At 40.0% G+C, this 12,118-nt stretch overlaps 1 protein-coding gene across 1 annotated transcript; it reads left to right on the top strand.

The window, feature by feature from the left end:
- The first annotated feature begins 5,888 nt into the window (after nucleotides 1–5,888).
- On the top strand, nucleotides 5,889–7,717 carry LOC6585079 (myb-like protein P). The gene has a single exon (XM_032732622.2). The coding sequence runs from the start codon at nucleotides 6,037–6,039 to the stop codon at nucleotides 7,228–7,230; it is 1,194 nt and encodes a 397-aa protein (XP_032588513.1). The 5' UTR covers nucleotides 5,889–6,036; the 3' UTR covers nucleotides 7,231–7,717.
- The last annotated feature ends 4,401 nt before the right edge of the window (nucleotides 7,718–12,118 follow it).

The raw sequence follows: 12,118 nt of genomic DNA, 5'->3' as shown, positions 1-12,118 counted from the left end.
CACAGCTCTGATACTCTGATACCTCTATGATCACTTTAAGAGTAAAGACATATGTATGTATGTATGTATGTATGTGTGTGTGTATGTATGTGTGTGTGTATGTATGTATGTATGTATATATGTATGTATGTATGTATGTATCTGTGTATATATATGTATGTATGTATCTGTGTTTATGTATATATGTGTGTGTGTATGTATGTATGCATGTATGCATGTATGCATGTGTGCATGTATGCATGTATGCATGTATGCATGTATGCATTTATGCATGTATGTATGTATGCATGTATGTATGTATGTATATATGTATATATGTATATATGCATGTATGTATGTATATATCTATCTATGTATTTATGTACATATGTATATATGTATGTATGTATATGTGCATATGTACAATGATCAAGAGTAGCCGAATCTTTTAACTGAATCCATCATTTTTGTCTATATTCACTTTATCTTGTTATCGATATCTCTTTATCTATATCAGCGTCCAGTTACTGCTCACCTTCATGTTAATATGGATATGTTAATGTACATGTAAAATGTACTTCATGCTTATTTTAACAAGATATTAACCATTTGAGCACCGTTCTATGTGTGAAGTACGTGTTATGGGTATATCTCACAACTATTAAGTTTACCTATAGCCATCTGTGGCTGAGCTTAATATAATATAATATAATTACAATATAAAATTTACAATGCGAATTCTTGGTATCTTTTTACTATGATATATTAAAAAAAAAATCTTTGTTCGCTTTCAGGGCATATGCCTAAATTATGGACTATCTTAGAATATGGACATCTAAAGAGCAACAAAGTCTGCTTGTCACAGTCGCTAGCCCCCCTCTTATAAGCCCTATCACAGCCCAACTTCAGGTTCATTTGAACCTTCTATTTTTCGGTTCTACTTTCAGCTCGAGCAGCCGCTCCCAAATACAGCTCGGCATTTAGCTGCGCTCCTCATCAGTGTTAATTCGCGTATGATTTGCGCATGCAAATGCAGCTAAGCGAACTCCCACTCAAATTGTCGGCCAGGTCACAAAATGTTTTCTCCTTTTCAATATTTCATGTCTGTTCGCCTGTCAGGCTGTGTGTCTGTCTGTCTGTCTGTCTGTCTGTTTGGGTGTCTATGTGTTTGTTTGTCTGCTTTGCAAGTGTCACTTCACATTTGCTGCCTGCCAAACTCAACGGCAAATCTTTTAAATACGCTGCCAAAGGTTATGATAAATCTCTTAAACAGTATGTAACACCTGCTTGATGATATGTACATCATATAAAAGATATATATATTCTTGATGCGTATGAAAAGAAACACTCTTATAGTCAAGCGCCTCTAACTCTCTGCAGCTCAGCTTGAGCTTGAGAGCCTTGTCTACCTCAGTATTTTTGTAATATTTCAGAGTTCTGTGTGTGTTACTAAATATATGTACCATATAGTTTTTTTTTATTATTATTTTTTTATTATTATTAACGAAACCTAAATCTGTCGAATTTCGCAATTCAAATCGATTCTCTGCTTTGAATTAAGGCTCGAATAGTTTTCTTCAGTGTATTTGAATTCCCATAACTTCAAGCGCATTTAGTGAACATATAATATTTTTATAGTATGTATTCCTATTCAGATCGAGTTTCTTATAATTCAACACTTAATAATTATGAAAAAACGTTTTAGGTTATAGAGAATAAGAAAAAAGTGAATTTCAGATTTGAACCGTTTCGTTTATTAATCGGTTCACCACTAATTTGAATCATTTCCATTGCTTTACTTGACTTTCTATCGCATTGAAATCAGTTTTTCTATATATACAGCAGAATCCAGTTATAACAACTCAGATTTGGTTTCATTACATTTCAGATTTCAATTGTTTTATTTGCGAACCGAACCGGTTAACCGTTATGTTTGTTTACTCACTCTGCCGAGTGTATTCACGCCTCGGCTAGTCGTGGCTGCGCTCAGATATTTTGTTTTTGTGTTTGTTTTTGAATTTGTTTTTGTTTTTGTTTTTAATCGATACATTTTGTGCTTTTAACTGAAAGAGTTGCTCGTCTTCGTCTTCGTCTTCGTCTTCGTCTTTTGTGCTTTGTGTTGGGCTCCCTTTTGGGCTTGTAAAACAATGACAGGGACAAATTTGTGCGCTTGGCAAACAGACAGCGGACGGCGGGACAATGGACAGCCGAGACAAAGACACGAACGTGGGCCGGGCTTGGGGCTCGGGCTGGCTATGGTATTGGGGTTGGGGCTGGGACATCCTTTAAGTGTCAATACAAATATAAATCAATGTTAGCAGCCCAAAAGGTAGCCTCTAAGCAAACAGTTGCCATTTCTTGTTGTTGCTGTTGAAAAGTGTGTGAGCAGCTTTGCTGTGCTTTGCTTCACCTCCTTTTTCTCTTTGATACTCGTCCTGCAAAAACACAAAGTGTATATTCGGCTTTGGGCAATGTCTTTGCCACTCTCTCTTCTCGTATGAAAAATCAGATTTTCTTATATATGCCAATGGGAGTTTGACGAATCGCAAGATTGGAACGGGTATTGCTAAGTCGGCTGCGCCCGATTTGTAGGCTCTCACTTGATTTCGTTCGACGAGGCAATCAATTTTAACAAGCACAAATACATATTTTGCCTGTTGCCACTTACCACTTGCCGCTTCATTCATCGTTTTTTCTGCTGCTGTCTGGCAACGCTGTGCGTTTTGGCATGCATGTCTAAAAATTTACAAGCTACTTTCTTAGTGCTGCACGTCAAATGCTTACTAATTGCCATTATTGATATCGCCTAAGAGAGGGAGATGGGAAGAGAGATAGAGAGAGAAGGAGAGAGAGAGAGAGAGAGGGAGAGAGAGAAAGAGAGAGAGGGAGATTTTGTTGCTTAGCTTTCCTTGTTGCATCTCTCGCATTTAATTTGCAATTCAGTCAACACATACACACACTGACACACACACACACACACACACTGGCACACCTTCAATTCGTGGCCGTTGCCACTGCACTATGGGCAAAAATACCGATAGTGCGGCATAAACCTAATTTTTTTTTATCTCGAATCCGCAATTTTTTTTTTTTATCTCATTAAGGATATTCCAATAGACATAAAAACAATTTTTATAAAATTTTGGGGACTTCCCCTAATGTTTTAAGCTTCGTCAAAGTCAGCTGATTCAGGGTTGCATGGTGAATGGCAAAAAGTGCGCCAAATTATTCTCAGCTGTCGACGTAAAAAAACTATTGCAATTAAAATTTACAAACCAATTTAACTATGGAAAATCTTCTTAAAGGTATGCTTAACAGAATGTATTAAAAGATTTTGTGCTACTTGTGATTTATTGTGTAATCGTCCAATGTGTTGCTAGTTGTATTTTCAGCCGTAACCTTAAAAATATTTGTGTGTTTCGTGGAAGATAACTTATAATGTTAGAGTTTGTTGTTCAATGTTTAAGTAGCAAGGTATTCAGTAAACATTCCTTAATCAAATGCTATAAAGGGTTTTTGCTCCTTTTTGCTCCATTTGGCGAAATATCGTATGTTGCAGATACATACGAGATTAGCAATTCAATGTTGCTAGAAGTTTGGAGCAGCAATAATAGGCAAGAAAGCGCTGTCAGAAACTACATTTTGGAAAATTTAAACAGCGAATATATATCTGAAGTGCAACTTGACATTATTAAAGAGAAAGTCCATAATTTGACGTCGTATATGAAATATAATTTGAAAAAATGTAATCGAAATATGAATCGATTTAAACAAAAACATTCTCTTTGGCTAGCTTCTAGTGCTAAGTTTAAAATACACCGTCATGACAACAATAATAATATGGGAGGTCGGAAGAGCTTAAACTATAATGAAGCGGGATCCCGATTAAGGAGGAAATTAGCTTCTGAGCTTGCCGAAGAGAGCAAAAACGCAACACCCCTTTTGGTACATGCTGCTTTGATTTCATCAAAAAAATCAAAAGAAACCGAAAAAACTTATCTGTTACAAAAAGCTATGAGCAATGAGAATGTGTGGGAAGCAGAAAATAAGCAATCATCCATTGCAGTAGTACCTATAACTGCTGAGGCGGCATTAGCATTTTTAATGGAAAATGGGTTGTCCAAACAACAATATATTAACAGGTATTATGTGACAATTAGAAAATGAATCCTACGAATAATATCATATCCTATGTTTTGCTTTCAGATTTGCGAATCGCGAATATATATGTAGTAAATTATTTATTTACTTATTTTTGAATTTATTTATAGTGTTTATTAACTTAAAATATATAATATTTATGAAATTGCTTGCAATCGTTTCGATATTCATCGGTAAATTAATCACATGTATGGGGACAAGGGGAGAGCGTGGCTCAAACTTAAAAAAAAAAAAAACCGAAATTTTGTATTAATATTAGCAACGTATGTGCAAAATTTCAAGGCTCTATCTTTAAAGTTGCAGTTAATGCCTCACTATCGGTATTTTTGCCCATAGTGCACTGACAGCCAACGTGTGCTACCCGTTTTAATTAGAGAGAAAATTGCGGGGCTCGCGCAAAAAAGTTTACAGACATTTTTTTTATCCTCCGCATATAGACTTGCTTTTGTTGTTGCTCGACGGCAGCAGTTGTTCAATTTAATGCAGCCAAGCAGGAACTGGGAGCAGAAAATAAATAGCCAAGAGTTAACATTAAAAACAACAAAGCAAAACAAAAGGAAAACAACAACAAAGACTGGAAAACCTGCCAAGTCTGCGGTCTGAGCTCTGCTCCGTAGGTGCGCATCAAGTTATTTGCAGCAGCTTTAAAGCTGGAGGCTTACACGTCACAGATAGGAGATAGGAGATAGGAGATATGAGAATAGTCTGAGCTGAGCTCACTTAGCTGCATGCGAGGATGCTGCGACAATGATAAGCTGATGCAGAGCTAATTGGAGTTGCGTATTCAGGGGATTGAGACTAAACCTAGAAGTTGTTTACCGATGAGAATGTTGAGCGAGTGCACTCGAGTGTTGAAATACCAGAGTCAACCATAACATTATTCAACACTATTAAAGTATTTCATCTTATGAGCATATCTGGTCACACAGAAATTACGACCCATCTTCTTTTGTATATTCTTATCGTACGTAGGTGTGGTGCAAGAAAATAATCTCTAAAATAAAAGATAACATTTAATTTAAATTAAAATCATAAACCTGCATTATTTCTTTAAACTTAAAAGCTAGTCAACTAACATCGAGAATCTTGCTACGAAAGTAGCGATAACTAGGAAATGGAAGCAATGTGGCACCAATTGGAAGTCATTGAAGTTTCCCGAAGAGAGATCAATCGATCGCTGCGATCATGTCTCTTGGGTACTTCCCCTCACACCTCCATCAAGAAAGTCCTCAGTTTGAGTTGGATGAGCGGGTAGAGAGCAATTTGCTCAGTAAATGAGTGACCTTCAGCGATCCATGCAGCACTCTTATGCATACATATATTGTGCTGATATGATCTATTTATGTTGAGCTGATCGTCATCCCGAAGAGGGAATAGAACATTCGATATTTGTAAATAATTTATGATTTTCGCATGATTCTATATTTGATCCGTTAAACGTTGGCACTGAACGTAAATATCATCTCTGCTTAAACATATTCCCGTTAGGCAAAAAACAGCTTTTCCCTGCATCCACACTCATATTAAATGCTCTTAGAGCTGAGCACTCTCCAGTTGCCTTTGAGTGTTGTTCCATTCCATTAAAAAATCATGGATTTAGCTTAAAAATAAATGCAAAAAAAAATGTCAAATTTTCTTCTTTTCTCCTTTTTGTTCAGCCTCTGCTAAGTTTCTTTTGACGTATGTGACGCCGGCAGTCTGTTAATAAATGCCTCTGTAATATTTCTATTCACTTCGGCTCGAGCTAGTAGTCCGAGAGAAATTAGTATTGAAATATCGAAGTACGTTCACTTTTTGGTGAGAGAATCAAATGAGCTGTCGAGTTTATTTTGATACGATTGTGTTAGCTGGCGTGCGAGAATAAATATTGTGAAAAACTTGATTTTTGTTGGAAAAATGGATTTGTTTGGCAATAATCGCTATCAGCTGCTGTTCATCGATGACGAGGCCAGCGATCTGTGCATTGGCCAAAAGAAGCTGCAGCTGTTGGACAACAGCTCGCAACTCAAGTGCAGGAAGCTGCAGGGCGGCGAGAAGATCAAATCGCTGGTGCTGGGCAAGAAGGCAGCCAACAAGGGCAAGGCCAAGGGCACTGGCCAGGGCGAGCGGGGCCTCAAGGCGGATTGCCTTAGTGTCAATGGCACCGTGATGGCTAACGGCGGACAGAAGCCGGAGTCTAAGAAGTCCGACATGCAGCCAAAGCAGCAGCAGCAGCAACAGCAGCAGCAGCAGCAGCAGCAGCAGCAACGACAACAACAGCAGCAGCCACAGCAGCTGCAAGAACGCGAGCAGCTGCAGCAGCAGAAGCAGAAGCAACAGTTGCAGCAATCATCAAAGGTGCAACAGCCTTTGCATCTGGAGCCGCCGCAGCCGCAGCCACAGCCGCAGCGCCACTATAGGGAGCGCGCCGTGTTCAGCCGCATCATCAACAACAGCAACAAGGGCGGCGGCTATGGGCGGCTCTATAAGAGCAAGTTCGATCGTCATTCGGGCTCCGATAAGACGGGCATCAAGGCGGTGGTGAAGCGCAACGGGGGCGGCGCCCACAACTGGGGCTCGGTCATCAAGGACATCGAGGAGCAGAGCATTGCCATGAAGAATCCAAACATATTGTCAGACAAGGATGATTCGTTCAACGAGCAGCAGCAGCTGCTGCAGCAGTCCTCGCATCAGCAATCGCCACAGCAGGCGGGCGACAATGCCAATGAGGAGGACAATACCAAGTACATAACGGTCGAGGAGTGGCGCGCCATGTGCGTGGAGCGTGCCAAGCCCACCTACAACATACGCAAGCCCGGCGAGGGGGAGGTCGCCAAGCCGGACTGGAAGAAGATGATTGTCTTGCCAAAGAAGAAGCCAATGAAGTCGGACTCCGATATGGGGCTGGAGTACGATGCATCGATGTATCCGCAGCGCGTGGGCCGCTTGCAGCGCGTGATGAACATTGAGTTCAAGTTCAAGGACGATCGTCGTCGCAGCGGCTATCTCAGCGGCTGGGGGGGCGGACGTTCGCTAAACAAGTCCGCAGCCAAGAGCGGCTCCGATCCGATCAATATGAATGACGAAGCCGAGTTCCCAACTCTCGGCTAATGCAACTAGCAAGCAATCTATCAATAGCTCAAAAACGACTTACAATTGATCAATTACTCACTCCAACAATCAATCCCTTGAGCTATCAATCAATTAATCAAATCGACTATCAACTAAAAACTATGACTGCATCAATTCAGCAATCAAACACCCGAAGACCCACTCATTTCATCATTTCAATGTCGATGGAATATTCGGAACTCCCATCCAATTTCAAGGCATTATCAGTCCGATGTTACGTCAAATACTTTCAAGCATCCTCGTTTTTCTGCAACTTTTAGCAAATCGACGCGTTCTTTAAACATTTTGTTCTCTCTTTTGGCCACCTTGTGTTCTAGCAAAAACTTTTCATGAAGAACAACAAAAAATGTTTAAATTTTTATTGAAATAATGTAGTTCTTTTGAGACGCGATTTTTTGTAATATTTACCATATAAAGACTAGTCCCGATAAAGAATAAATATATCCAATTTAGCTGAATGAATTAATCAATTTGTGTCAATTTATTTATTCTTTAGTTATGCCAATCATAAGCCAGCTAGTAAGCAGTCAAGTCGGGTCCATCAATCAGTCAGTCGAGTTTATTAATCTTTTCGACAAGCAGGTGAGAACAATCAATCGATCAATCGACCAATCATCGGACTGTGAGTAGTAAAAATGGTCAGCCAGTCAATGAGCATGCGTGTTAGTCAATCTTCAGTCAGTTATCAGTTAGTCACGCAATAGGCAGCTAAGTCAATCAAAAGTCTGTTGAAATAATCAAGCAATCTTTTGATTGTTTGTCAATCACTCAAAGAGTTAATCAACTCATTAGTCACTCTTATTTACTTTACTTATTTGGTCAATCATTCCGTCACCATTCGAGCCAATAGGTCTGTCAATCAATCAATCAAGAAGCAGTCAGCAGTCAATTTAGTCCATTAATCAAAAGGATCAATCGATTGCAATCAATCAGTGAATTCTTTCAATCATCAATCTGGTGAATAGCAGTTGAATGTCTGTCAATCAATCATTCAGTCATCAGTCTGCGGAACAAGCAGTTCAGCTACACTAACTGACGATGTAGTCTATCAATCAATCAATCAATTAGTCAATCAATCTATCGGACAATCATTTAATGAGTTTTGAACGTGATCTTAAACAGTAAGCAGATAAATCTATTGAGCAGCCGGGTTGTCAGTGAAAAGCCTCAGTCAATCAATCAATCAATCAGCAGAGTGTATCAATCAACCTCTTGAATCTTTCAGTATGTTAAGTTAATGAGTGTCATATGTCATCAGACAATTCTGTCAATTAGCAATTGGCAGGTCAGTCAGTCAATCAATCAATCAGTCAGTCAGTTCTTTGTCCGTTAATTAATTCCACTGGTCATTCAATTAATAAATAAAATCACAAATCATATCCGATCAGCCTCATCTGTCAGCTAGTCAATAAGTCAGCCCAGTAGCCTTTTTTCACAGGGTATACTGCTAGCTCGAGCTATTCTGCGACCCATTTAATCGAATGTAATTCAATTAACCCAAATTCACTCACTTGATGCACTTGGCTTTCGCTACTTTACGACTGAGTTTCAGTTTCTGCGCTCTTATAAATTGCTCATAACTTAAACGGCTTCTTCTGTCTTCTGGCTGCGCCACGCCTACCGCCCCTCGCCACCTCACTGTCAGCTGTTAACTTTAACTGCAACTTGTAAAAATTAGTTGCCGCTGCAGTTGGTGCTGCGTTTCATATTTTTCATAATTAAAGTGCAAATAAAAACTAGCAGGAAAACAAACAATTGCAATTAAATGTTTTCTTTTTTGCTCCTCGCTGCTGTTTCTGCTGCTGTTGTTGTTCTAGTTGCTTTGGTTGCTATAGCTGTAATACCCTGTAAACAATTGAGCTGCTAAATGAAGCTTCTCAGCATTAGCAGGGAGGCACTTTCATGAACTTATATTGCTTCACAACTTCAGGAGGTCTATTCGAGCCAAATGATGTACAGATCTCCTCCGCAGGATAATGAACTTGTCGAAAAATGATCAATTTCGAACCGGTTCACTTAGGAACCTTTCGATTTCAATGGAATCTTCAATCTCAAAGCAAATTTCCTTAGTTTTCACAGAGTTCACTTCATTTTTATAGGGCATTTGGCTAGTCGCCTATAGCCGCTGCTGCAACCTAGCTGCTGTTTGCTATTTTTTCAGCTTTTTTGTAGCCGTCGCTGCTCGCGGGCTCATAATTCACTTTTTATTATCTCGTATTTTATGAGCATGAAGCGCACTAGAGCGTTAGAGTAGGAGAGATATTCGCACACACACACACACACACACACACACACACACACACACACACACACACACACACACACACACACACACACACACACACACACACACAGACGCACACTTGGGCACAGATATTGTATATATATCTTTATATGTATATATACATATATATATATATATATCTTTGTCAGTTGGCTTATAAGTGTTGCAACACTGCCACGCCCCGTTGTCCGCCCCCTTTGCTAAGCCCCCCGCGTTTGTATCGTTTAATTCATTTAGTTTTTGCCTTATAGCGCTTTATTTGCTTAATTGCTCTGCATGTGTGTGTGTGTGTGTGTGTGTGTGTGTGTGTTTGTCGATTATGTACTTAAATACACACACACACATGCATATACAAACACACACAGACGCACGCATGCACGCACACAGATGAGTGCATTACGCAATTACTTCAACTGGCAAACAACAAACGAGCAGAAGCAGAAGCAGAAGAAGAAGATGAAGAAGAAGAAGAAGCAGCTGCTGAAATTAATCAAAATATGAAACAATTCAAACAGCTGCATTTGCAAACCAGGCAACGCCCACACGCTGCCGCCCACTTAAGCTGAGTTTGACAACAATTTGCATTTGCCAGCATATGCTTAAAATACACACACACACGTACACACACACACATGCACACACGCACACACACACACACACACACACACACAATCGCTAAGTTTGCGTTTAACTAAATGTAAACATTTTAGCGGCAGCTGCTCTGCTGGCGTCGCTGCTAGCAACATGAATTCATTAGACGTTACACACACGCACACACACACACACACACACACACACACACTGTCACCAGCTTCATTTCAGCATTTATGTGAAAATATTTTCGATTATTCTGAGCGGGGGCTGCTCTCTCAGGCCGGTCGCCCCGAAAAGTATGCTGTGATTTTTGGCATACACCCACTGACATACACCCACTCCACTCACACACACGCAAGCACCCACACAGTTGCATAAATCGATATATGTTACTCATGCGATCATAAAATGTGTATAAAAGCAGAAGAGAAAAACAGAACAACAACAACAACAACAAACAACAACAGCAGCAGCAGCAGCAGCAGCAGCAGCGGCGGCGGCGGCGGCAGCAGCGGCGGTTCATCGAGTGTGAGAGATTTATGGTATATGTTAATGCAGAGCATTCACAAGGGGCGCAAAAGTCGTCGCCCCCTATTTTTGTAACACCACCCCCATCAACCGCCCCTACCTCCCCCCCATCACTCCTCCCACTCTGTCGCCTTGGCGTTCAGCTCAATCTCAGGGAAAATGTTATTCGAAAACTGTTTCAAAATACGATTTATGCCATCATCAAAAAATAAGCAGAAGAAGAAGCAAACAATAATATATATAATATTGTGCAGAAAATGTCAGAAATGAAATTTCCCTTCGACGAAATTGATCAAATTCATGTTTGAGTGTGTAAAGTTTACTGTACAAGGCGAGAGGATGGCTGCAGGGATACATGTACAGTAGAAACGGGCTATAACGACTCAGCTTATAGCGTCCGTACGGTTATTGCTCCCGATATCGGGTATAATGACGGTCCATTGACAGTCGTTATATTCGGATTCTACTGTATTTCAATCGAGTGAGTTGCTCTAATGTACGGCGTCTGAGGCTTAATATGCCAGGATTATAGATGATTGATTTTTCAGCAAATGCTGGCAAAATTGAAGGACTAGTGATGTCCAGTAACCGAACAACCCATTGCAAATGGGATAATGGGAAAATGAGAAGCAGGCAAGACAGACCGCTTGAAGTAGATATGTATATGTAATATTGATCAGGCGAAGGTAAATCGATATCGCTCTGAATGGTCGTCTATACGTCTGGCCATTGTTGTCCATCTGGATGTCGTCTACCACATCTACCATAGATGGAGACTTGTATAAATTGAGAAATCATCGTAGAATGGTGGGAATAGCAGCTCTACGTAGGGCACAGTAGACTTGCTTGTTATTACATCCTTAACCTATTGATATCGTCGATATAGACTGAATAATCGCCTAATCGTGGACCATCTAGATGTGGACTACCTATGGACCTACTATAGATGCAGGCTTGTATTCATATGTGGGTTCGAAAAGAAACGTAGAATGATGTGAATAGCAGCCCTGCGCAGGGCTCCCAGAGTCTCCTAGTTTGACACTTTCGACTAGAGTATTCCTACTTGTTATAATATATATTGCTAATCTATTAGAAATAGAAATTCTGGGTGTATTTTGTATATTGTTTATATAGCTGTATAGCCTATATGTGGTTCGTCCCTTTGAATTGAATTGATTTGAATTCGCAATAGAAGAGGTATCTCCTAGTCGGTGCACTGTCAACAAAAGTTGTTCGGCTTTTCTTTCAGCTAAATCAATCAACCGTCTTCGCGCGCTGTACAGGGTATTTTTTTTGTCTGTTTTAAGGGCATATTTTTATATTTTTGTTGGTATGCCTCTCACACTGGCGCTCCTGGCGCTCCTTAATCTTGTAATTGTTACAGTCTGGCCCATAAAAATAAAAACTTTTGCCTGCTGTTGCTTATTTCAATTTTTATTGACTTGTTGTTCGACTGGCTTC

This window comes from Drosophila mojavensis, unplaced genomic scaffold (genome assembly GCF_018153725.1).
Source record: "Drosophila mojavensis isolate 15081-1352.22 unplaced genomic scaffold, ASM1815372v1 contig_136, whole genome shotgun sequence".
Lineage (NCBI taxonomy): Eukaryota > Metazoa > Arthropoda > Insecta > Diptera > Drosophilidae > Drosophila > Drosophila mojavensis.
Note: the sequence above shows the minus strand (reverse complement) of the source record. Positions and strands in the feature narration are given on the sequence as shown.